This window comes from Odontesthes bonariensis, chromosome 11 (genome assembly GCF_027942865.1).
Source record: "Odontesthes bonariensis isolate fOdoBon6 chromosome 11, fOdoBon6.hap1, whole genome shotgun sequence".
NCBI lineage: Eukaryota > Metazoa > Chordata > Actinopteri > Atheriniformes > Atherinopsidae > Odontesthes > Odontesthes bonariensis.
Window position 1 is genome coordinate 7,224,772 of NC_134516.1, and position 26,774 is coordinate 7,251,545.

The 26,774-nt window shown below is 43.2% G+C and overlaps 2 protein-coding genes across 5 annotated transcripts; both read left to right on the plus strand.

The window, feature by feature from the left end:
• The first annotated feature begins 867 nt into the window (after nucleotides 1-867).
• LOC142391325 (uncharacterized) lies at nucleotides 868-4,676 on the plus strand. Of its 2 annotated transcripts, XM_075477095.1 has the most exons (3): nucleotides 868-1,110; nucleotides 2,044-2,133; nucleotides 3,479-4,676. In XM_075477095.1, the coding sequence occupies exon 3, from the start codon at nucleotides 3,495-3,497 to the stop codon at nucleotides 4,560-4,562; it is 1,068 nt and encodes a 355-aa protein (XP_075333210.1). In that variant the 5' UTR covers nucleotides 868-1,110; nucleotides 2,044-2,133; nucleotides 3,479-3,494; the 3' UTR covers nucleotides 4,563-4,676. The 2 variants fall into 2 exon arrangements, with proteins under 2 accessions (XP_075333210.1, XP_075333211.1); XM_075477096.1 differs by lacking the exon at nucleotides 2,044-2,133 and having other exon boundaries at nucleotides 1,083-1,110.
• A 2,589-nt stretch (nucleotides 4,677-7,265) lies between these two features.
• On the plus strand, nucleotides 7,266-26,423 carry LOC142391539 (major facilitator superfamily domain-containing protein 6-A-like). 3 transcript variants are annotated; one of them, XM_075477376.1, is made up of 8 exons: nucleotides 7,266-7,518; nucleotides 8,591-10,151; nucleotides 16,686-16,783; nucleotides 17,628-17,789; nucleotides 17,875-17,973; nucleotides 19,530-19,822; nucleotides 23,047-23,089; nucleotides 24,844-24,927. In XM_075477376.1, the coding sequence occupies exons 2-8, from the start codon at nucleotides 8,593-8,595 to the stop codon at nucleotides 24,849-24,851; spliced, it is 2,262 nt and encodes a 753-aa protein (XP_075333491.1). In that variant the 5' UTR covers nucleotides 7,266-7,518; nucleotides 8,591-8,592; the 3' UTR covers nucleotides 24,852-24,927. The 3 variants fall into 3 exon arrangements, with proteins under 3 accessions (XP_075333491.1, XP_075333489.1, XP_075333490.1); XM_075477374.1 differs by lacking the exon at nucleotides 23,047-23,089 and having other exon boundaries at nucleotides 24,844-26,423; XM_075477375.1 differs by lacking the exon at nucleotides 23,047-23,089 and having other exon boundaries at nucleotides 19,533-19,822; nucleotides 24,844-26,423.
• The last annotated feature ends 351 nt before the right edge of the window (nucleotides 26,424-26,774 follow it).

A 26,774-nucleotide genomic window follows, 5' to 3' on the forward strand; every position in this document is an offset into this window, starting at 1 on the left:
ATATTTAGCTAATTTTCTGTTTTACTTGGTGACGCACCTTTAAAAAACGAGTATTTTTACATTTAAATACAAAAAAACTTACATTTGCCCCTTTTTTGTAGAATTTTATATGTGGATTTTCACATTTTTAACCAACTGCTGTCGTGTGAAAAGATTTCAAATACACTTTTGATTTTTTATGTTTTAAATCTTTAAGATAACTTTAAAAAAAACACTTTTTAAGCTTTTTAAATGTGGATTTTTACCTTTAAAAACCACTCATGTTTCAGATTTAGTTTCTGGATAAAATCTAACCTCTTTTAAAGATATGTGATGGACATTCTTGCCTTTTAATCACAGTTTTGAGGGTTTTTAGTGCCACCTCCGTGCTGCGCTCAGGGTTAAATCTTGTAAAATCGTCATCAGGCAGCAGATGTGACGGCTGATGTCTGACATGGTAACAACAGCTGGAGCTGGTTGAACATCAGACTGTCGGATAGCTCAGAGGAAACCCATAATTCCTCCCAAATGTAAACACAATACAGTGTTGGTTCACTGGAATTCAGCTTTTAAAGCCTCAAACATTTGATAAACTTGGCTCTTAACCAGAAATGTGTTGAACTATAATTATCTGAGCCTGACAAACTGTTATTATTGGACATTATCAGAGCCTCAGAGCTTTGAGTGCAGCTGTGTTGATTTATTACTTTCTGGCTCCGTCCTCACCAGCTTCTGCGTTTTTCTGGCTCATACGAAGGAAAAACCTCTGAGGAGCTGAAACTCTGACCTCTGAGCACATCAGCAGAACTCCAGCCCGTGCTTTAAACAGAAACCAAACCCTCCACCTTCCTGTTTCAGCGCATAAAGAGATAAACAGTCAGTCGGATGTGTCTGGACCCGGTTTCAGCCTGCTAAAGCTCCCCCTCATCCCTCCTCCCACAGCACGGCGCTGCCTGGTGAATAATTGACCAGCTCTCCCCCCTCTGTGTCTCTTTCCATCGCTCCGTCTTTGTGGCGTCGCTCGTCAGCTCCTCTGGACCGTCACCGCCCGCCCTCCCCCGCCTCCATCATGTCCACTTTCCACCTGCTGCTGTCGGCAGGTAGACGGACGGACTGCAGGAGCAGCTGCTGGTAAGAGAGCTCTTTAACCTCATCTTTAACCTCATCTTTAACCTCATCTTTAACCTCATCTTTAACCTCATCTTTAAGGCAAGGCATCTTTGTTCATACAGCGCATTTCATACCACAGGCAACTCAATGTGCTTTACATAAAGACAAGGCATTTAAAAGAACAGCATAAAGCAGCAATTTAAAGAGAAGAAAAATAGAATAAAAATTAAAAACACAGTTAAAAGCAATCAAAGAAGAGGGGAAAAGAAAAATATAAACTCAACCATAAGCACACGGAAAGAGAAATGTTTTTAAAGCTTACGGTTGGGGCTGATTTCAGTTCTGCTGGTAGTTTGTTCCAGTTGTGAGCAGCATAACAGCTAAAAGCTGCTTCACCGGGTCCAGTTTGAACTCTTTATCCTCATCTTTAACCCTGAATGTCTCTGCCCCTCTGCTCGTATCTCTTTATGATGCAGAGTTTATTTTCTGTAGTAAAACACAGCTTGGTTCTGCTTTCTTCTTCTATCACCGACCCTTGATGGGGAACCTGCAGCATGATTTAACGCACTTATTTGTCCTTTCCGGCACAGAAACCCATCTTAGGAGTGATGCTTGTGCTTTACTTACACATTTCCTCTGTAATTCAAACTGGAATCGATGACAAACTCCTCAAACTTGCCTGAAAACGTGCTGCATCGCAGTTTTTCGCAGCGCAGGTCCGTTTGTTCTCCGAGTGCAGCTGTCGCTGAATCACTTTAAGCTCACCGCGGTGGATTAGATGCTCGCAGCTGATCTGCCTGAAATGAAAAGAAGACCTGCAACCCCACAGCTGACTAAAGCCCGACAGATGATGCTATTATCTGTGGAGAAAAGAATAAAGATGATGGAATAGCGTGTGCGTACGGACGGATCAAAAGCTGCTGTCATTGACATACTTTCTGTTTCTTTTGTCAGGCGACTGAAACCGGCAGCTCGTGGTCACTAAAAGCGTTTCCAGGCTGTCGCTCTGCTCTAATAAAATAATCTGATAAAATCACCTTTCAGGTAAGCTAAAGAGTGAATTCAGCTGTTCTTACATCTCCCACAGAGAAGGTTGGAAGCAGCAGAATGTCTGCAAATCGCTGCAGATATCAGACAGAAAGCGATAAACTGATCTGAAATCATTTCTTCTCCTCAGAGCATCAAAATGTCAAAGACTGCAGAAAACTTCTCTGGAAAATAGCTTTAAATATTTCAGTTTGATCATTTAAATGTGAACCATAACTTTTTGTACAATTGGAATAAATTGAGTTCTTTCTTTGTTTAGTCTACATTCCTGGATGCATTTCTGCCCCATTATGCAAATGAGGGGGCGGGGTTTCAGGGTGAATAATTACCCACATTAACATTTAGAATTAAAGCAGAAAATAGTATTTTCTTCACCTCAAACTATTTTGTTTTTTAATTTTAGTCGCATCCATAATCGTACAAACATATTTTTAGTTTTATTTTCTCCATCATGATGGTGCTATGACCATGAGTTGGTGCTCGGCTCTGAGGAAAGATTATTGTTATTATTATTAAACCTATATTTAACCAGGAAAAAGGTCCCATTGAGATTAAAAATCCTTTTTTTCGAGGGAGTCCTGGCAGATAAAGTGTCTTTTTGCTCATTCTGATCATGTTTCAGGGGACACGATCAAATCTGAAGAAGGAGCTCGTTGAAATGTAACACCTGAAAAGGCTTAAACCAACTTCCTGTTTAGTTTAGGATCTGTTGTCCCTCTTCACATGTTAAATATCTGTATGAGATTTCATGTTTTTCCCGAAACAGAAAGTGTCACAGTTGAGCTGTTGAGCAGAAAACATCTGATTTTATGCGTTTTCCTGAAGGCATGCAGCGAATTTCATTAGTTTTGGGGCATTTTAGATCATCAGAAATGCAACTGATGTCGCAGCGACTAATGAGCAAATACAATGAGCCTTCAGGGCTCGGACCTGATGATAACAGGCCTTAAAGGGACAGTTCGCCTCTTTTGACATGAAGCTGTATGACATCCCATATCAGCAACAAAATAGCGCTAAACGATTGTGAGGTCTGACTTTTCCTGGAGAACGATTTTGTGATGCAAATGTATTACTCTTTTGAACGCATATTGTTTTGAGAAGCAAGACGCTTTATGTTTTAAACCCCAGCCAACTAGCCGGACTACCTTCATCAACACCAAAACGAGGCTGGAACTCTGCTCACAGGACGCAGCAGGGGGTAAGAAGATGTTCAGAAATGATGTTGCTGATATGGGATGTTACACAGCTTCATGTCAAAAGAGGCGAACTGTCCCTTTAAATCGGTGCTTTTGGAAGCCGTCCTCCATGTCAGGCTTCCTGTAACTGTGTGCTCTGGTTTCAGAGAGCCGTTGGGAGTCATGAAGGAGCTGGCGTTGCTCCTCCTGGTGGTCGCGGAGGCCTCCTGCAGGTCCCACAGCCCCAGATGCGTGCCGGGCTGTCAGTGTCTGGAGGAGCCCAGGTTCACCATCTGCTCCCGGGCTCTCCTCACCCAGCTGCCCAGCAGAGTCTCGGCCGCCTCCGAACTCCTCGATTTGTCCGACAACCTCATCTCCGTCATCCCCGAACGCGCCTTCAGCACCAACTACAAGCTCCGAGTCCTGCTGCTGCAGAACAACAGCATCAGCCAGGTGGAGGACGGCAGCTTCTCTCAGCTGGAGTCCCTGCAGAAGCTGGACCTGAGCTGGAACCGCATCTCCACCCTGACCGCGGCCTTCTCCGCCGGCCTGGCCCTCCTGCGGGAGCTGCAGCTGGCCCACAACCAGCTGACCCGCCTGGACAGCTGGAGCTTCCTGCACCTGGACGGCCTCCAGAAGCTCAACCTGAGCAGCAACGGCATCCGAAGCGTCCACGTGAGGGCGTTCGCCTGCATGAGCCGCCTGCGGCAGCTCCGGCTGCAGGACAACCAGCTGACGGCTCTGCGGCGGGGAACCTTCTCCATGCTGCGCTCCCTGGAGCTCCTGAACCTGGCCGGGAACCGGATCAGCCAGCTGGAGACGGGCGTCTTCAATCCGCTCACCAGCATAACGCTACTCAACCTGGCCGACAACCGGCTGTCCACCATCTGCTTCAAGACCTTCCTGAGCATCCACACCTACAGCACGCACATCCTGCTGCGGGGGAACCCCTGGAGCTGCGAGTGCGAGCTGCAGAGAGTCTTCCACAAGCTGCAGAGCATCCAGAGGCTCCTGCTGGACGACTACTCCAACCTGACCTGCCGGGAGCCGCCCGTCCTGCGGGGCCTCCCGCTGGCCGAGGTGGACGGCGAGCTGTGCGTGGCGGAGACCGTCACCGTCCTCATCATCACCGTCACCGTGGTGATAACCGTGCTGGCTGCCATGCTGATGGGCGAGAGGAAGAGGAAGAAGAGGAGGAAGGGGCTGCACTGGACGCAGCGGGGGGACCTTTCAGACGAGTCCGACTTCTGAAGTGCGTCTGTCCTCTTTAACGTCTCACTCTGGGACTCTGGGACTTTAATTCTGCTCTTCATTCATAGGATTTCAAGTCTGCTGTGCTCTTAAAGGGATAGTTCGCCTCTTTTGACATGAAGCTGTATGATATCCCATATCAGCAACATCATTTCTGAACATCTTCTTACCCCCTGCTGCGTCCTGTGAGCAGAGTTCCAGCCTCGTTTTGGTGCTGATGAAGGTAGTCCGGCTAGTTGGCTGGGGTTTAAAAAATAAAGCGTTTTGCTTCTCAAAACAATATGCGTTCAACAGAGTAACACACTGGAAAAAATCTAAATCTTACCAAGAATATTTGTCTCATTGAGTATCTCATTACACTTAATAAAAGACACAACTGCCTAATAAGTACCATTTCAGCCAGATATAGGGACTTGGTTTAATGCAATACATCTGGAATATCTTGTTAAGGGAAAAAGTCTTGAAAACAAATTGTTTGAGTCACACATCATATGAAACAAGCTTTTTTTTTCATTTGAAGAGGTTTTTAAGCTAATTTCAAGATCACTTTTATCTCAAAAGTCCCAAATATCACATCTTATTTCAAGAAATCTGGACAAGCCGATTTTCACTAGTTCCATTGGCAGATTTTTTTGCTTATTTCAACCAAAAACGTCTTTTATTTGTTGTTTTTCTTACTTATTTTTGGAGGGGCATTTTTTTTCCTGTGTACATTTGCATCACAAAATCGTTCTCCAGGAAAAAGTCAGACCTCACAATCGCTTGGCCCTATTTTCTCTCCCTTCGTATCACTGCCTGCTGCCGCCTGCCGACAGCCGCGCCTGTTACGGTGTTTGCTGCTCGGTCTGCACGGCAGGCAGTGATACGAAGGGAGAGAAAATAGGGCCAAGAGATTGTGAGGTCTGACTTTTTCCTGGAGAACGATTTTGTGATGCAAATGTATTACTCTGTTGAACGCATATTGTTTTGAGAAGCAAAACGCTTTATTTTTTAAACCCCAGCCAACTAGCCGGACTACCTTCATCAACACCAAAACGAGGCTGGAACTCTGCTCACAGGACGCAGCAGGGGGTAAGAAGATGTTCATAAATCATGTTGCTGATATGGGATGTCATACAGCTTCATGTCAGAAGAGGCGAACTATCCCTTTAACACACATTCAGGATGTTTTTTACCCACATATTTAACTGACGTGTGATTTAAAAAAGGTTTTATTAAATGAAAATGACGACTTTAAAGGTGCGGTTGTGTTGCAAACATCCCTGATGTCAGTTTTAGGTGGAGAAAACATCCACCTTTGTGTTAGTATTCTTTACATTTACGCTGTGGAAACGGCTCTCCCTGCAGGTGGAGAACAGTCACTGCGTTTGACCTAATGGGACAGGTCGGCCTGCTTCGTGGTTTCCTGTTTGTGACGCCTTCCAGGAACTCCTGTGGCTCCTTTTTCCTTAAACCAACACACCTGTCATTACACCTCCTGTTTGAACCTGCATTATCACATTCACCTGCCTTTGTTGTGTTGAAGGAAATCATTGTTTTCTATCTGTTTTTCTGCCATTTTTGATTGCAATGTGATTCAAATCAGACAATTTTCTGGATTTCTTACGAGGGGAATCAGTGAGTAACATTTCTCACCTCCTGAAAACTGAATGAAGTTGAGACATCTGTACAGTTTTAGTGTGATAAGGTGTCACAGCTGTAAATATATGAGGCTTTTAATTCTTAACACAAAGAAGACTGAACACAGGTCACTTTAGAGGCATTTCAGATGCGTTTTGCATCCATCTGAAGCTTTATTATGTAATAATTATAATAAGTAAAGTTGTAATTTTCTATTTTTTTCCCTTTTTTATTCATTGGCTCGTTTTTATCCTTCATATATACTGCAAGAAGGATTTCCACCTTGTCAGTCATTGCGTTAATAGCCACTTTATTGCTCTTTATTGTGATATAATGTTTAATTTATAGAGAAAAACTCCCCCAAATGAAGTGTTAATCTCTGACACTTTCCCAGCGTCTCCTTTAAATGGGTTGATGGGATGTTTTCACTGTGATTATTGGAAGTTTCCCTTTAATTGAGGCGGCAGAGATGTTCAGACGGAGTGGCTCCGCCGGCTCAAAGAGCCACAAATCACTCAATCACACCAACCGGATGTGGACAAAGTAAAAGCATGGATTTGTTTCTGGAGAAAAAAGTCACAAAGCTAAGAATTTAATTGCCACAATTATGAATTTAACTCTCAGCTTGTTTAAATACACAAAAACAACAAGTAAAATGGACATAAATAACAGATTAATGGCTTATTTAAAAAAAATATAATGAGCATTTTATTGTTAGAAGTGGACTTTTATGTTTAAACCGACTCCCTTATTGCTATATCTCATGGTAATTTAACGGATTACAAGCGAGAATCCCTATATCACCGTGTAATAAACGTTTTAATTTTATTAGGTCATTATTGACTTCTATTGTTAAATGGCGCAGGGTGAGGTGTTTAACCTAAGGAGCAACAAAAGTTTCTTTGCGCCACAGTTATTGCTCAGAAATCATTAAATATTCTAAATGAAAACTAATGCCGAGCCGAAATGATCTCATATTTTGGGTAAATGTCACTTTTAATGCCCAATCCAGCGCAGCGGCGGCGTTTATTTTGAAAGATCGAACCGGAAGCTGTAACGGTTGTCATGGCGAAATTAACGGCCGCCGCCTCTGTGAGGACAGGTGGGATCTCCGGTTAGACGAGCCGCCGTTGTTCTCAATACAAAGACGGCGGAGCGACACTTTAACTTCACTCCCAAACGCAAACACGGACACCTTATGAAACATTTCAACGTTTATCGCTGAATTAAAGTGATATTTTTTGATGGCTTTTGAGTGAAAAATGTCCAACCGACCAGAGAGAAATTCAAAAGAAACTGCGCAGTCATAGTTTAATGGGAGCGGTGACCTGAGCAGGTAAGAAACTGACGTATTTAGTCTTTTAATGTCGTATTTTGCTTTATATTAATGCGTTTGAAAACGCCTTTTAAGGGTTTAATTGAGTTTTACGGCAGCAATGAGGCAGAATTAGCAGTCACTTCCTGTCTGTCGAGCCGGTATTTTCCATATCGCGCTTAAATTGAGAGTTTTTTGCGTTGAGTTTGGTGGTGCGAGGTGAAAAATAAACAGGGTCTTTGTTCCAAACGTCAGATACTTCCGCATAAGCTCATCACTGACACACAGATGGTGTCAACCCGGGATCTGAGGACCTCCAGCGGTCCTCGGCAACTCGTCTGGTTTCCTGACTGAATATGAACCTCTGTAAATGATCAGTTCAGCACCCTCAACATGTAATAATGTTGCTCAGAATGTGCTTTATAGACCCCTAATTTGGCTAATTTAGCTGAAGTTTTGACATCAGATGCGATCAGACCGATAAAATCGCCTTTTTTTTTAGACATGTTAAAGCTGCTTTGTGGTAACAGAAGCACTGAGACGGTTCTGGTTCAGCTCATTATGTAGCTTCTCATTCATTAAGTCATTAAGACCGTTTTTATTTCAGACAAACCAGTTGATTTATTAGAAAAAGATGGATTCTGTTAGAGTATTTATTGGAAACTTGAGGCCAGGTCAGATTAGAAGTGAGTTTCCACTGTTATGAACGAAGTATAAGTGGATATATTCCTGTTTACCCTGCTCTAGACCACTGATTTAGTAGCTATTTCACAGCTGGAGCTCATATTTGTGGAGTCGTTAAAGCTTCAGATACACAGCCGGATCTATTTCTGCTGTTATTAGTTGTTGGTTTTGTGTCACACAAAGAGAATTACTCCTGTTGGAAGATATGAACCCTTTCACAGTGGGATTGTTTTTTTTTTAACCTGTTCAGGTGACATTTTTGTCTTTTTGGGGCATAATACACATGCTTGTGAGCACATCTGCCTTAGATGAGGACCAGACGTGATGTTGGGAAGCTGAGCCGGTAAATTCAGCCTCATTTGGTTGTTAAACGTTGGGCCGGTCTGACCCTCGTTTCCATATTTTCCAGATATGGCAGCTGACGACAAGGTTGCCATCCTGACTGATGACGAGGAGGAGCAGAAGAGGAAGTACGTGCTGGCTGAGCCGTTCAACACCCAGTCCGTGGAGCATCAGGCGGGTGACGCGGCGCCCGACTCGGAGGCGCCCGAACAGCCGCCCCCCTCGCAGCCCGGCTCCACAGACTGCTGCGAGAGGCTGTGCCTCCGCATCAACAGCCGCCTCCTCGTCTCCAAAGTCTTCTACTTCTTCTTCTACGCCGCCTACGGCTCGCTGCACCCCCTGCTGGCCGTGTACTACAAGCAGCTGGGCATGTCGGCCAGCCGCAGCGGGCTGCTCGTGGGCATCCGTTACTTCATCGAGTTCTGCAGCGCCCCCTTCTGGGGCGTGGTGGCCGACCGCTTCAGGAAGGGGAAGGCCGTGCTGCTGTTCTCCGTTCTGTGCTGGCTGCTGTTCAACTGCGGCATCGGCTTCGTCAAAGAGGCTCAGATGCAGTGCGTGGAGAAGGGCGCGTCTCTGACCACGGCGGCGCCCGCCGTGACCACGCCCCCTTTCAGCAACATCTCCACCAACCACTCCAGGAGCCGCCGGAGCGTCGCCGCCCTCTACCTGCTTCCCGAAGCCCCACGCTTGTTTGGGGGTCTGCTCCGCAGGCAGGAACGGAGCGCAGACGCCAACACGACGGCGGCGGCGGCAGCGAACGCCACCCAGGACGCTCCTAACACCACCCTCCAGACAACCAGCGCAGCTACGCCTTCCCCCACGCCAACCGCCAAGAAGGAGCTGGTGTTCATCTACAACCAGGACCAGGTGGAGACCATCTTCCTGCTCATCCTGCTGGTCATCATCGTGGGCGAGTTCTTCAGCGCCCCCGCCGTCACCATCGTGGACACGGTCACCCTGCAGTACCTCGGGAAAGCCCGCGACCGCTACGGCCTGCAGAGGATGTGGGGCTCGCTGGGCTGGGGGCTGGCCATGCTGCTGGTGGGCATCTGGATCGACCACACCAGCGCGGAGGTGGTGATCGACGGCGGCTGCGTCCCGCCCGACGACCGCCATCACAACTACAGCGTGGCCTTCATCGTCTTTGGCGTGCTGATGGGCGTGGCGTTCATTGTGGCCACTCAGTTTTACTTTGAAAAGAGCAGCAACTACCAGCAGGAGCTCGCAGAGGTGGCGGAGGAGCCGGCGAGCTCCCAGACGCCAGCGGAGCCCAGCGCTGCGGAGCCCAGCGCTGCGGAGCCCAGCGCTGCGGAGCCCGGCGCTGCGGAGCCCAGCGCTGCGGAGCCCAGCGCTGCGGAGCCAGCGGGCGGCGGCCTGGACGCCGGCCAGGAGTTCCACTACAGCGACCTGCTGAAGCTGCTCTGCACCGTGCGCTACAGCTCCGTGCTCTTCGTGGCCTGGTTCATGGGCTTCGGCTACGGCTTCGTCTTCAGCTTCCTCTTCTGGCACCTGCAGGAACTGAAGGGCTCGACCACGCTGTTCGGCGTCTGCTCCGTGCTGAGCCACGTCTCCGAGCTCGCCGCTTACTTCACCAGCCACAAGTTAATCGAGCTGGTGGGACACGTCAGGTAAGACGGCGACAGAGTCAGAGTGATCTGTTCAGGGAGGGGTTTAACTTCCTCCTTTTCATCGTTAGCTAATAGCTGCCTGCTAACAGTCTCAGATTTGGAATATTTGTGGAAAAGTCCAGATAAATACTAGGGGTGGGTATTGGCAAAGAAGTCACGATGCATCACGATACTTGATTTATTGCGATGCATCGCGATGCATTGCAATATTTTCATTGAACATACTTTAAAAAAAAATACAGCCATTACCAGTGGCTGACTGGCTGTGTATGATCTGGATAGTGTCTCCAATTGAACTCAAAGCAAATCAATTCATAACTGTATTTATTGAAACAACTTTTGGAGGTATTTCCATTAAAACAAATATTACGATTACTGGACACACTCATCACAAAAAGTGCATAGGATTTAAAAAACTTCAAAAAACAAAATAGGGATGATCAGTACAGACAAAAAAAAAATGCATAGGCTTTATAAAACTATAAAAAAAATATATATATATATATATATATTGCAAACATCCCTTGCAGCGAAATGCATCAATTGCACGTGTCCTATCATTAAAGGCATAAAAGGCCCCCCAAAAAAAAAATAAAAAAATAAAAAATAATCGATACTTGGCGTCAAGAATCGATGCAGTAGATCGCGAAAATTAGAATTGCGATACATCGTCATGACGATTATTTTGCACACCCCTAATAAATACGAGGAAAAGCCCCCTGATCTCCTCTTTCTTGCAGCCTCATGATGAGGAACCGCTGAGAGCCGCGGCATTAGATTAAGACGCCATCAGTGGCGTCGGTCCTCCAGCGAGCAGCGCATCAGTGCTTCGTTGTCTCCGGAGTCGCCTCTGTGGAACAATGGCGTCATTGATGCCCGGGGTTTCTGTCTCGGTGAATCTGGGGCCGAGCCTCGCAGGCACCGCCGACATTCGAGAGCGAGGTGTTAGATTTCAGGCTCAGATTACGGCTCCCGAGTCAACGGGAGGCGACTGTTTCAGGAAGCGTCCGAGTTTTAGATCCACCCGCCGGGCAGGAGGATGTGTCGAAGAGCTCGAATGAATCAATAATTAAAAGCGTTTAAAGAGATATGCAGTGGTTTCTGTGGCCTTCCATCCCTGCATCATGTTTAAAGGTCACAAACAGATGTCATGTGACACAAACTCTGAAACTCTCATGTTACTTTGCCGCACTTTGGGCTGTTTTCCGTTCAGCTGCATCTGTGTTTAACTCTTAAAATGAGATTTTCTGCGCTTTAATTACCTGAACAGAGCAGATGGTATTTAAAAGTCTCACTTTAAAGACGTTCTACAGACTCTTTTTGTCCTGAAAGGATCAGAGTTGCTGATATTAGTGCTGCCTCGACTCTGATATCAGGACTTACTTAAATTACCCTTTAAGTATGTAATACTACATATTACATACTACATACTTCCATACTGCATACTACATACTGCATACTACATACTGCATACTGCATTCTACATACTACATACTGCATACTGCATACTGCATACTACACATTACATACTACATATTACATACTACATACTTCCATACTGCATACTACACACTGCATACTGCATACTACATACTACATACTACATACTGCATACTACATACTGCATACTACACACTGCATACTGCATACTACATACTGCATACTGCATACTACATATTACATACTACATATTACATACTACATACTTCCATGCTGCATACTACATACTGCATACTACATACTAAATACTACATACTTCCATACTGCATACTGCATACTACACACTGCATACTGCATACTACATACTACATATTACATACTACATACTTCCATACTGCATACTGCATACTACACACTGCATACTGCATACTACATACTACATATTACATACTACATATTACATACTACATACTGCATACTACATACTGCATACTACACACTGCATACTGCATACTGCATACTACATATTACATACTACATATTACATACTACATACTTCCATACTGCATACTACATACTGCATACTGCATACTACACATTACATACTACATATTACATACTACATACTTCCATACTGCATACTGCAAACTACACACTGCATACTGCATACTACATACTGCATATTGCATACTACACACTGCATACTGCATACTACATACTGCATACTACATACTACATACTGCATACTACATACTACATACTGCATACTACATACTTCCATGCTGCATACTACATACTGCATACTACATACTTCCATGCTGCATACTACATACTGCATACTACATACTGCATACTACATACTACATACTGCATACTACATACTACATACTGCATACTACATACTTCCATACTGCATACTACAAACTGCATTCTACATACTTCCATACTGCATACTACATACTACACACTGCATACTGCATACTACTTACTACATACTACCTACTACATACTTCCATACTGCATACTACATACTACATACTTCCATACTGCATACTACATACTTTATAATACATACTTCCATACTACATACTTCCATGCTGCATACTGCATACTACATACTGCATAATACATACTGCATAATACATACTACATACTTCCATACTGCATACTACATACTGCATACTGCATAATACATACTACATACTGCATACGGCATAATACATACTGCATAATACATACTGCATACTACATACTGCATACTGCATAATACATACTGCATACTACATACTACATACTTCCATACTGCATAATACATACTGCATAATACATACTGCATACTACATACTACATACTTCCATACTACATACTGCATAATACATACTGCATACTACATACTGCATACGGCATACTACATACTGCATACGGCATAATACATACGGCATAATACATACTGCATACTACATACTGCATACTACATACTGCATACTACATACTACATACTAAATACTACATACTTCCATACTGCATACTACATACTGCATACTACTTACTACATACTACCTACTACATACTTCCATACTGCATACTACATACTTCCATACTACCTACTACATACTTCCATACTGCATACTACATACTGCATAATACATACTTCCATACTACATACTTCCATACTGCATACTACATACTGCATACTGCATAATACATACTGCATAATACATAATACATACTGCATACGGCATAATACATACTGCATACTACATACTGCATACTGCATAATACATACTGCATACTACATACTACATACTTCCATACTGCATACTACATACTGCATAATACATACTACATACTTCCATACTACATACTGCATACTGCATAATACATACTGCATACTGCATACTACATACTGCATACTGCATACTACATACTGCATACTGCATAATACATACTGCATACTACATACTGCATACTGCATACGGCATAATACATACTGCATAATACATACTGCATAATACATATTACATACTACATACTCATCGATCAGACAGTATGCAGAGCGTTTACCCACAATGCATTTCGCTCCTGCCTGAGCCGAAATCAGCCGGCCTGAAGCTGATTTCACTTAAGCTCTAAACTCTGTAAACTTTAGCAACATTTGAAACATTTTCTGGCGAGAAAGTAGTCGTTTAGATCCCCAACGTGTTGAAAACTAAATACCGGCTATTTACAATTTTGTTCCCACGAATTCAGCGCTACTAAAGCTAGCTGCAGAAGCTAGCTCCAGAAGCTAGCCTCTTTTTGTCCTGAAAGGATCAGAGTTGCTGATATTAATGCTCCCTCTACTCTGATATCAGGACTTACTTAAATGACCCTTTTTTTTGGCTCAGTTTCTGTTTGATTGATCCTCGGAGCCACTTTATTACACCAACGAGCTCCTGAGGTCCTCCGGGATGACAGAATAAAGATAGTTTTGGGTCCTGGGACTCGTCATGTTGCTGTCCCAGCTTATGGTTACCAGCACGTCGGCACAATCGGAGCATCCGCCTGAATCCCATCATGGTTTGGGAAGCTGATGCTCAGTGACCCGCGCAGCTGTGTGTGCGCACTCAGCTGCTCTGAGTGAACAAACACTGAGGTCATCTCTGTTGGCGATGAGCAAATAGATGATGAACGATGGGTGCGGCGCCGTTTCTGTCCCGCTGAGAGGAGGGACGTCCAGCCTGCTGCAGGATGTGTGCTTTAACACCACAGAAGAAAGCTTCAGGACAATATGGCTGTGTTCGAAACCGCATACTGCATAATACATACTTCCATACTGCATACTACATACTGCATAATACATACTACATACTGCATACTACATACTGCATAATACATACTACATACTGCATACTACATACTGCATAATACATACTGCATAATACATACTACATATTACATACTACATATTACATACTGCATACTACATACTGCATACTACATACTGCATACTACATACTACATACTGCATAATACATACTACATACTGCATACTGCATATTACATATTACATACTGCATACTACATACTTCCATACTGCATACTACATACTGCATACTACATACTGCATAATACATACTACATACTGCATACTACATACTACATACTGCATACTACATACTGCATAATACATACTACATACTGCATACTACATATTACATATTACATACTGCATACTACATACTACATATTACATACTGCATACTACATACTGCATACTACATACTACATACTGCATAATACATACTACATACTGCATACTACATATTGCATAATACATACTACATACTGCATACTACATATTACATACTGCATACTGCATACTACATACTGCATACTACATACTGCATACTACATATTACATACTACATATTGCATACTACATACTACATACTGCATATTACATACTACATACCGCATACTACATACTGCATACTGCATATTACATATTACATATTACATACTGCATACTGCATACTACATATTACATACTACATACTGCATACTACATACTGCATACTACATACTGCATAATACATACTGCATAATACATACTACATATTACATACTACATATTACATACTGCATACTACATACTGCATACTACATACTGCATACTACATACTACATACTGCATAATACATACTACATACTGCATACTGCATATTACATATTACATACTGCATACTACATACTTCCATACTGCATACTACATACTGCATACTACATACTGCATAATACATACTACATACTGCATACTACATACTACATACTGCATACTACATACTGCATAATACATACTACATACTGCATACTACATATTACATATTACATACTGCATACTACATACTACATATTACATACTGCATACTACATACTGCATACTACATACTACATACTGCATAATACATACTACATACTGCATACTACATATTGCATAATACATACTACATACTGCATACTACATATTACATACTGCATACTGCATACTACATACTGCATACTACATACTGCATACTACATATTACATACTACATATTGCATACTACATACTACATACTGCATATTACATACTACATACCGCATACTACATACTGCATACTGCATATTACATATTACATATTACATACTGCATACTGCATACTACATATTACATACTACATACTGCATACTACATACTACATACTGCGTACTGCATATTACATACTACATACTGCATACTGCATACTGCATAATACATACTACACACTGCATACTGCATACTACATACTTCCATACTGCATACTGCATACTACATACTGCATACTTCCATAGTGCATACTGCATACTACATACTGCATACTTCCATACTACATACTGCATACTACATACTGCATACTTCCATAGTGCATACAATTTTGTTCCCACGAATTCGGCGCTACTAAAGCTAGCTGTGGTAAGCAACGCACTTCCGGTTATTTTCACAAAATAAAATACCCGTTGCCTTTTATCATAGGGAAAGCCATTAGGATACAATTGGTGCTTTTGTTTTGAAAACAGGAAGTGAACCTACCCTCGTTGCAGCTAGCTTGAAACTGCCGTTTTGACAGGAAATGACAATCGGCGATGTCACGTTACGTTGCATCTTGGGTAGTTTGAGTATGAGTAGTAACCTCATGATGCATACCCAACATTTCGGTTGAATCTAGTATGCATCCGGGAACTTCTAGCTTACTCAAACTCGCATACTAACTCAAAAAGTTAGTATGAGTAGTAGGAGAAGTATGCGGTTTTGAACACAGCCTCAGTCATAATTAAGTCATAATTCCCAGAGCTACAGAGTGTCTTTGATGCCAAACCATTAGACTTTGGTCAGAAAACTGTTCCGCTCTGATGATGCGTTGCTCCAAAAGGTCACAAATCATCGAAGGAGCTGGTTTTTATTCGCTTCCTTTGTCTTTGGACTTTGTTTGAAGTTGTAATCAGAATATTTCATCGTTATTTCTGTGGGTTTTTTTTTTAGCTCAGATGGAAGATTTAAAAGGTTTTGTCTCTTTAACTGTCCCCCCCTCTCAGAGTGCTGTACATCGGCCTGGCCAGCAACACGGCTCGTTACCTTTACATCTCCTACCTGCAGAACGCCTGGATCGTCCTGCCCATGGAGGTCCTGCAAGGTAAGGTGGGACTCTAGGACCCAGGGGACGGGACGGGACTGTTTGTTCAACAGGACGCTTATCGGGCGGCGTTTTTCCTCCTGATCTGCACAGGAAACAGGAACAGATGCTCCCTCTGAATGCAGAAGCTGCTTTAACCCGACAGCCGTTCCACAATCAATCCCACTTTTATTGGAACTAACCCTCATGATTTCTGAAGTTTAATAGTGAGGAATATATAACACAATCATCATAAAGTGTTCAAACCAAACGTAAGTCAATAGAAATGTGTGAACACACAGAGAATACGGCCTGAAGAAGCCGTGATGAAGACTTTTAAATGAAGTGTTTAAGATGTCCGCCCTGAGAAAACACCGTAAAGTCCCAGAATAAACAAGTGAAACCTTCCTAAGAGCTGCCACGGTGGTCATGTGACCTCGTCTGTTTTATCTGCAAACAGGAAGCTAACCTGAGGCGGGCGGGCGGGCGGGTTAGTTAGTGAAAGTTTCAGTGGAAGTGAGAAACAAACAGCTGTGACTCAGACACAAAGTTCAGCTTTGAACGGGTTGATTCTGAATTTTAATTTCTTTTAAAACTAGTCTTATAATTCGTCCTGAAATCAGACATCATGTCACATCTCTGTTTCTCTTTAAGAGACGGCTTCAGATTCCCTTCAGAGCAGCTCTTAAAACACGATTCAAAGTCTTTTAACCTCTTTACATGCACAAAAAGTTCCCTTTATAACCTAAATTAGTGCCAGAATGACACATTTCCCACAGTTTGTTCTGATCATCGCTGCCACAGACCAGAGAAATGTGGATTTATTAAAGTTAAAGCCCTGTGCTCTGTGCCCCGGGTCCTCCAGGTGTGACGCACGCCTCGGTTTGGGCCGCTTGCATCTCCTTCCTGAGCGCCGCCGTCCCGCCGGCCCTGAGGACGTCGGCGCAGGGGATCCTGCAGGGCCTGCACCTCGGGTTGGGCCGCGGCTGTGGAGCCATGGTGGGAGGAGTGTTTGTCAATTATTTTGGTAAGACCTGATGTCCTGATGTCGCAGGATTTATCAGCTGATTTATCTCAGGCCTCCAAGCAGCTCGTCTGTGTTTGCTCTGCAGGCGCCGCGGTGACGTTCAGAGGAATCGGCATGGCCTCGCTCGCCATCCTCCTCATCTTCGCCTTCATCCAGTGTCTGAGTGGAGAGGCTGAAGGAAAAGGTGGGAACAACCTGAAGTTTATTACTGAAACGTGGGAAAAGATGCTTTGTGTGTCTTTAAGTCTTATTCAGAGTACCGTAAACTCCCGACTAGAAGCTGCTACTTTGTTCCCGGGCTGTGAGCACCGCGGTTTATAATCCGGTGCGGCTAATAAATCTTTTTTTCTTGTTTTTTTTTCCATGCCGCCAAAAACATTTTGCCTCGTAACATTAGACCAATAAAATGAACAAATAGTTTACAGTGATGCACTGAAAATCAAACACACTTGCACTACTAACTGATTGTAAATCGGACATTTGTACTCGCCCTCAACATGGAAAACAAACGAAGAAAAGCGTATGATGCAGCTTTTAAATCAGGGCTACCCAAATCCGGTCCTCGAGGGCCGACGTCCTGCAGGTTTCAGATGTTTCCCTGCTTCAACACAGCTGATTCAGATGAAATGGAGCTCTTCAAAAGGTTGTTAAACCAGCTGATGAAGCATCGATCTGAATCAGGTGTGATGGAGCAGGGAAACATCTTAACCTGAATTTGGGTAGCCCTGTTTTAAATAAAGGCGATCAATCTGGCTGTCGAAGAAGGAAACAGAGCTGCTGCACGTGTTGGCATCAATCAATCAATCAATGGTGGTAGGCTTCTGTCCTTTACGCATTTACGCCACGTATTTGTACATTACCGATGGGGATTTAAGTTAAAACCATCGGTGTTACAGGCACTGTTCGGAAGAAAAAAAAGCATTTGCAGTTCGTATTTGTTTATGTTATCATAAGCATTTAATGAAAAGTTTAAAAATCCTTACGTATAACATCTTTCTGTGTAAATATCTCATATTACAGTGTGGACACCTGCGCCTTAAGGCCGGCGCACACCTTTACGATTCGTGTACGATTTTGTCGGCCCGATGACTTCGCATGGGAATCGTAAAGGTGTGCGGTAGCAGCCGACAAACGATTTTGTCATTTCATCGGATCAAATCAAACATGTTTGATATTTCCGTACGGATTTTCCTCGTGCCGAATACAACCGTATGTGTGTGCGGTCTCTGTTTTCCGATGTCATCGCGCAGGATTATTTAAACAGCCAATGGGAATAGCGCACTTAGTCACGTTGGACGACTACGACACAAACATGGCTGCCTCCAGTTTGAAAGTCACGTGATTTGTGGCTTCCTATTTCGGTCATGTGATAACATTCGGTCAAAAAACTCGTAGCTTCGCAAGTGTGTGCGGTGGACGTGCGAGCGTGACAAATACGGTCCGAATTGTTATGCCGATCACCCGACAAACGATGCAACGATGACATCGTAAAGGTGTGCGCCGGCCTTTATAATCCGGTGCGGCCTATACAAGTATAAAATGGATTTTCTTTTTAAAATTAAAGGGTGCGGCTCTATAGTCCGAAATTTGCGGTAGATCAACGTTAAAGTTAGATATCATGCGAGTCAAAGACGTAAAGATGAATAAAGTTGTTGATCTGTAATCATCCGTGTGAAATTTCCCCCGGACGTGGTCAGAAAAGAGTTCAAGAGATCTCATCTCACACCCACCTCCTTTCAGAAGACAAGATTCTGGCGGAGAACATCCCGGTTCCCTCCAGCCCCGTCCCCATCGCCACCATCGACCTGGTTCAGAGCCAGAACGTCATCGGCAGCCCGATCCCAGCCCGCTCCGCCGGCGTGCTGCCCGCCAGGAAGACCAAACACCAGGAGGACCAGGAGGACGGCACCAGGCCGGCCTGGGTGGTCTCCGGCGCCCCCTGGGTCACCATCGCCTTCGCTCTGGTCCAGATCCGAGAGCTGATGAACGTGAAGAAGAGCGGCGGTCCTCCCGCAGAGAATCAGCCGCTGCAGGTGAACACAGAAACTCACGTTCGCACATCTGCCTCTTCGCTGCGTGACTCGATTAAGCTTTCGGTTCATCCGTTGGTTCCTCGCCTCAGTTTTGTACTTAATGTTCAGCAGAGAAAAAGTGTGTTTTCATGGCAGTGATGTCGAGTACACAGAGAGGGGAACGGTTAATATACGAGTAAAACCGAACAGAAAGGGAGCGGAAAGGGGCACAGAAACACAGATCACGCCTGTGATGTAAAAGTACTGTTACTTCAGAATAATGACTCAAGTAAAAGTAAAAAGTAGTCATCCAAATATTTACTTGAGTAAGAGTAAAAAACTACTCAAGTACTGAGTAACTGTTGAGTAACGTCTGATTTATTTGTTAACACAAGCATTCAATCAGACAGACAAAAATACTAAATAATCATCTTTAGGCAAATTAGAGTTCATCCAATTGATAAAATAAATTAAAATGAATGTATTATTTGCAAAATAGCTTAAATAAAAATAATCCAGGTAAATTCAAGTACTTCAATAAAAATAAAAGAGACTTAGGAAATGTGTAAAACATATGTAACCCATATGTAACCTAAAAAACAAACATTCACCTATCCATGGGGGAAAAAACGAGTTTAGGAAACTTAGCGCTACATGTTTCCTCAAGTTAGATGTTGAGTTTCTGCTGAAATGTGCGTTTGTTTTGGTTGACAGAAGACACATAATGTAGCTGCTGTTTCTCACTCTTTGTAAGGTAAACATGCTTTCAGTATGAGGCCTCGTCTGCGTCTTCATTTCCCACCGTTGGTTCTGACATTTTTCATCTGTTTCTTTCTTTGTTTGCTACGACTGCTAATGCTAAAGCTAACCCGTCCCGCCGCTGAGATTGAGTATGGTCACAGATTCTATAATAGTGCTGATTCGCCACTCACGGTGCATTTCCGGTTTCCAACGAGGCGATTTTGGTTGCAGTTCCACCCTCTTTCCACGTGGGGCGCTCAATTTTGGAGACCAGAATGAATGGAGTCCTATGGAGCTATACGCCCTTTCGTGTCCTTATCTCAAGATATAATTTTTTCTCTAATAATTCGAATGTTGTGTTCGAAAGAGGATGTTTAGAAAATACCCATGGCTGAGTTTTAGATTTTTTAGAGCCACTCATTTGCTTAAAAAAAGGATTTGAAGTGTATATGACGTCATACATAACTTACGACGGGGGATGCCGCTTTACGGCAACAATCCTGCTTGTTGTTGGTCCACAGCCTATCTAGTATTATAGAATCTGTGGTTGGTCTCAAAGGCAGCAGCGTTTTCAAGGAAGAGCTGTAGTAAGAGAGAATCTGTGGTAACATAAGCGGAAAAAGTCCATCTTAATTTTGTTGTCGCTTGGTATGGAGCCAGCCGTCAAGCGGTGCCTCTGGTCGTAATTCATTCTCTCGCCGGTCGACCAGCTGTCATTAGCACAATGCTAGCGCGTTGTGGACAACAAGAAGCCAACCTGTAAGAAATCAAAGGGATATATGTACTCGTTCAGTAGATTTTTGACTTGAAACCCATGTTGAGCTCTCAGAAACTACATTCAAATCTGAGCGCTCTTGAGGAGACTTAGGTGAAACTGACCATTTGTAGCATCTAGCTCCATTGGGCCCCATTCATTCTGGTCTCCACCGACGCCCCCAGTGGAATTCTGGTGGAACTGCAGCCAAAAAGCCGGTACAATGGGGCTTAATAGTGAGTGGCAAGGCTGTTAGTTATAATGGCTGTGGTATGGTCACGGGACCAGACTGCACGGCTGCGTCTGATTGGTGGAACACAGTCAGGTGGTAGAGCCTTTGGCAGAAGTCTCTCTCTCTGTCAGAATAAAACATTAAAATGAGGCGTACGCGGGGGGGTAAAAATAATGAGGCGTAGAATACCAAAGAGGTAAGAAGAAAAGTAACCAGCTCAATGTAGCCTAATGTAGCGGAGTAAGAGGACAGTTTCTGCTGCACACATCTACTCAAGGAAAAGTAAAAAGTATAGAGATTTAAAACTACTCCTAGAAGTATAATGTTGGTCGAAATAATCTGAACATGCGGCCGTTGGACTGAAGCACTCACAGGCTGGGAGGACTTCAAACAGCTCATGTTTGAAGTCCTTAAATCTGAACACATGTTCAAACTTTGGGAAAAAAGATGCTTGATTGAGTGATAAGGACGACTGTAAACATGTTAAAAACTCATGCTAACTCATTTAGCACAGAGTTCAAATCTGAAATGACTCTCCTGACTTCACAGGTGAAATATTTTGACCTTTTTTTGAGACGCATCAGTTTGAACCGGACGAGGAAGGAGGTTCAAACTTTAAAGCTTCAACAGGGAGTCGTTGAGGCGTTAGTTTCTGTATGTCTGCAAGTTGTACGTTTGTTATGTGTCATCAAACCTTGGGCATCTGGTGTGTAATTTAACGTAGTAAACACAAACATAACGAAGCTTTTCCTCCAGTCGTACCAAAAACACTCCAACACACATAGTCCGGCAGTGTAGCAGTAAGCTAGCAGCAGAAGCTAGCAGCAGAAGCTAGCAGCAGAAGCTAGCAGCAGATGCTAGCAGCAGATGCTAGCAGCAGAAGCTAGCAGCAGATGCTAGCAGCAGAAGCTAGCAAACGATGCTTTCTCATCAACAGTGATAGAGCAAGTTGTCGAGCTGACAGCAGCACATTTCCCCCAGAAGCTGGCTTCATCCGTCCAGCAGGGTGGATGTGAGTGGGCGGGGCTTAGCAGAGGAGTGACAAACAGTTTGTTAAATGGGAACTTTCACACAAAGGGGAGCTAAGAGGGAGCTAAGAGTTTTTGGGGAGTTTTCCACTCCAGACATCCTAACATATGCTCCCAAGGACAGAAAAGGAGAATTTTCCTCAATATGTCACTTTTACAATCTAATTCAGGATGAACATGTGACACTTATCCTTTATTCAGTCTTTTCTAAGGGAGGCCAGCACAGGCTACAGCAATGATTATGAATATTTAGACAGCTGGATGAACGTTTTCTTGTTATATATACCGTATATGTACCGTCAAGATATTTATATGTGGCCCCAAAAGCTTTTAACAGACCGACAACACTTCTCAGATATGATTAAAAACCCGAAGCATTCATTCTGGATAATCTCTAACAGTTCATACATGAAGTGATTTTAGTGATGTGATTCGCTCATAAGTCCTAAAAGAAGACGTTAACATCTGTTGTTTAACTCTCACTAATCAGACACTTCCTTCTCCCACCGGCTGCCCACTCACTCTGAAGAAAGGTGAGCGTGTGAAGGTTAATGGAAAACTACTGTGTGCAGGGTGGTGGTGGTGGTGGTGGAGGTGGAGGTGTCCAGGGTTTCCTCCTTCTGTGTGTTGATGCATGCTGTGATAACAGTGACTAATCCCTACCTGTGTGGCATGTGGGCGTGGACATGCGTGCGGACGTCTTTGTGTTTTTTGTGAAACGCCCACACCTGAGTGCTTACGTGACGCGGGGCGCATGCCTGCCTGGGTTACTCCCTGATGATGTCAATCTGACATCATGAGTTTAGTTTTAGATGTTGGATTGTTCACTGAATCCGCTGCTGGACTGCCTACACAAAATACATAATATACAAAATACAATGTTTCAGAAAATACAACAAATAAAACAGAAAAGACGAAATATACTAAATTTCACAAAATACAAAATATTTTTAATAATTTATTTTAGTAATATATAAAAAATAATTTATTTTAATATTTAATATTTTAATATAACATTTTATTTATTTTATTGAAAAAAATTATTTTTAAATAAAAAAATCAAAATAAATAAAAAAACTCAAAGAAGGATTTTGCATAAAATCAAGAGAATTATGGACAACCCTGAACATCCTCTCCATGAGACTGTTATCGGAAAACAGAGTCTCAAAGAGTCTCAGCGTCTGCAAAACGGACCGCGACAGGAAATCTTTCCTGCCCACAGCCATCAGCATCTATAATAACTCTTTGATTTAATTGAGTTACATCAACATTTAATTTCCCTCTGGGATAAATAAAGTATTTTGGAATTGAATAGAAAAGATAAAATAAACAAAATTTCACAAAATAAACAAATTTTTTCGAAATCAAAACAGAAAAGACGAAATAAATAAATAAATAAAAACAACATTTAACAAAATTGACATTTCACAAAATGTTGTCAGGAAAATAAGATGATTTCATGTCTTTAAAACAAAAGAGAAGACTTTTAAATGGAGCCAGCTGGCTTCACTTTTGTTTTTATTATAAAACAACAGATATTGATTCATTAATCTTTAAAAAATACACCTGAGGGAGCATCTTATAAAAACAGGTCTGTTTAAATAATCTGTCAGGATATTACACATCGGCTGATTTAAACTTTAAATACGGGATCTTCCTTTAAAAGAAGTTAAAGTCATTTTGGCACACCTCCTAGTGTTCTGCTATGAATAAGTGCACGGGGTGCAACACTTCAAAAGGCTTTTTACAACATGATAAGCAGCCGGTAAAGGTTCCACTAGCGTTTTGACACTAGATCAATTAAAAATAAAAGTAACATCCATCCATCCATCCATTTTCTCTCGTATGTAACTTAGAAAGTTAGCTCTGTTAGCAGTTAGCATCACAGCTACGTGCTAGCATCGCATTAAGTCGCTCCAGATCAGTCGGATTAACGTTGAAACCAGGAGCGTAAACGTTTAGCTGGAGCTCCACCCTCTCAGCGCAGCCTCAGCAGCGTTCGTTCCCACGGAGACGCGGCGTCCTCTCCGGCGTGGATAGATTCCCACAGAGGAGCGAGGAAGACGTGCTGAGATGGAGCTGAAGACGGGAGATGAATGCAGTGAGACGTCAGGGAGGCTTGGGCTCATGTCTGAGGCTTCAGGCAGATAGCATGTTAGCATGTTAGCATGTTAGCATGTTAGCATTAAGCTGCCAGCTGTTTTGGAAAGAAGAATGTTGTTTTGCTTCCGGTTTGTTTGTTTGAACGTTTCATCGCTTCATCTCTGTGTGTTCCCCTGGTTGCTAGGTACCTAATGAGCGGGCGGCGGCCGGGTGCGAGGCGTTGGGCAGAAACCGGAGCGATGACCGGCTGGCATCCATCCACAAAACACAAGCAGGCGCCACCCACGCGGCGCCCACAGACTCTGACGGAGACCAAACGCACCCTGCCTCAGACGGAGGAGCCTCCCCGGAACACTCCCAGTATTTTCCTGCTGAGCAATGAATGGGTTTGTCCCACAGTTAGCGCCTCCACCTGCCTCCACCTGCCTCCACCTGCTCAGAAACACTGTATTTATAACTCCTTCTTAAAGCAAATGAAGTTATTTAATTATATCTTTAATAGTTTGAAGGCTGGTTTCGGGGGGACTGAATTCAGAGGCGCGCTCGGTGGCGTTCCCTCATCTTTGTGCACTATTTAAACTGCCGGTGGAGTACGAAGGACGTTCCTTCACACGTACATGTGCCTCTTTTTTTAGCTACCTGAAAGGTGATGAAATCTGACACCCGTTTCCACGGTTACCTGGGCATGAACGACGCTCTGCAGATGTTTAAGCTGCAGTTGTTGGTTCCCAGCAGTCGTTGCTGGTTCATTTTCCTCTTTGCGTGCGCGTTGGATGAAAGATCCTGATCGGCGCGTGTGGGCGGAGACTATGGGATGGATTACTGTCGCCATCAGTTTACCGTGAGGGGCGAGAAGGCTGTTCAGACGCTGCTGGATGGAGTAAAGCGGGTAAACGCTTCCCAAAACGGGGTTTTATTTGGTTTGAATCGATGATTTCAGAGATTTAAAAGCTTAAACTGGAACTCTGAAGTCCGAATGAAGCACTTTTTAAAACGGTCCGGTGAGGAGAACGCATTGAAGTCCACAGAAACCTTTGATTACCTTTAAAAGAACTTGTGCCTTTGCTGGATTAATGATGTGTGTTTGTGCCTTTATGCCGCTGCATTAAGTCAGATCTGATGACTTAATAACAAGCGAAAGCCCTAAAGCTGACTGTTCTGTACGAGAAAAAAGATTAATTTAGTAAAACAAAACTACATCAACCATTTAAAGTCAGAACGTTTAACAGTATTTAGAACAAAATGTCGAGTCTAAAGTCATTTTTTGCCTGAATTAACTGAATAATTCCTGAACTTTTGTTGCGATCTTCGTTATTTCTGCGCTCTGGCTGTTGGGAAGCTGTAGTTTTAGACGCATCTTGTTCATTTTTTAGATTAAATTGGCCCTTTGGTGTCAGATTTCATCCCTTCTTTTAAACCAAACTGGCAGGACTGAGGCTGATGTCGTATTTCTGCACCTCAGATGAAGAAGAAGAGGCTCTTTTTAAGCCTCTTAGCTGAAGCAAAGACCCGTTTTCTGCTCTGCACTCCTACAGAGAGATCTGCCGTCTTTAACGCCGCCTCATTCCAATATTTTCATATCGAGACTGCCAACAACACACACACACACACACACGAACGGGGCTTCCTGTCTATGAATCTTCATGCCAAACTATTCCCAGTATTCAGTGTATTTGTGTCACAGTGTAGAAAAAGCCTTAAAGTGAAGAAACTCTGTTTACTGTTTTGCTGTAAAACTGATTAAAGGACATTTTTGGGGAAAAAAAGGTGAAGAAAATTGAATCTTTTGTGTCTCAGAACTCATGAAATCAACATTAAGTCTTTTTTATTTCTGGACTTGAACTGATTTAATGCAGTTTCAGCTCATCTTTAATGACTTCGGACTGGCTTTAAACCAGATAATCACACTACCACCACCATGCAGGCTGTTCTGGAGCTTTCAGGCACTTTTTGTCCCGGGCATAACGTCAGCAAAGCTCCCTGATGGCTTCAGAAATATGGAAGTTTTTCTGTGCCATCAGAGTTTGAATATGAATTACTAATATTGAATTTTTACAGCATCAAAATCAGACTTTGAATTTGAAAAACCAACAGTGTAAAAAAAAAGTATTTCTA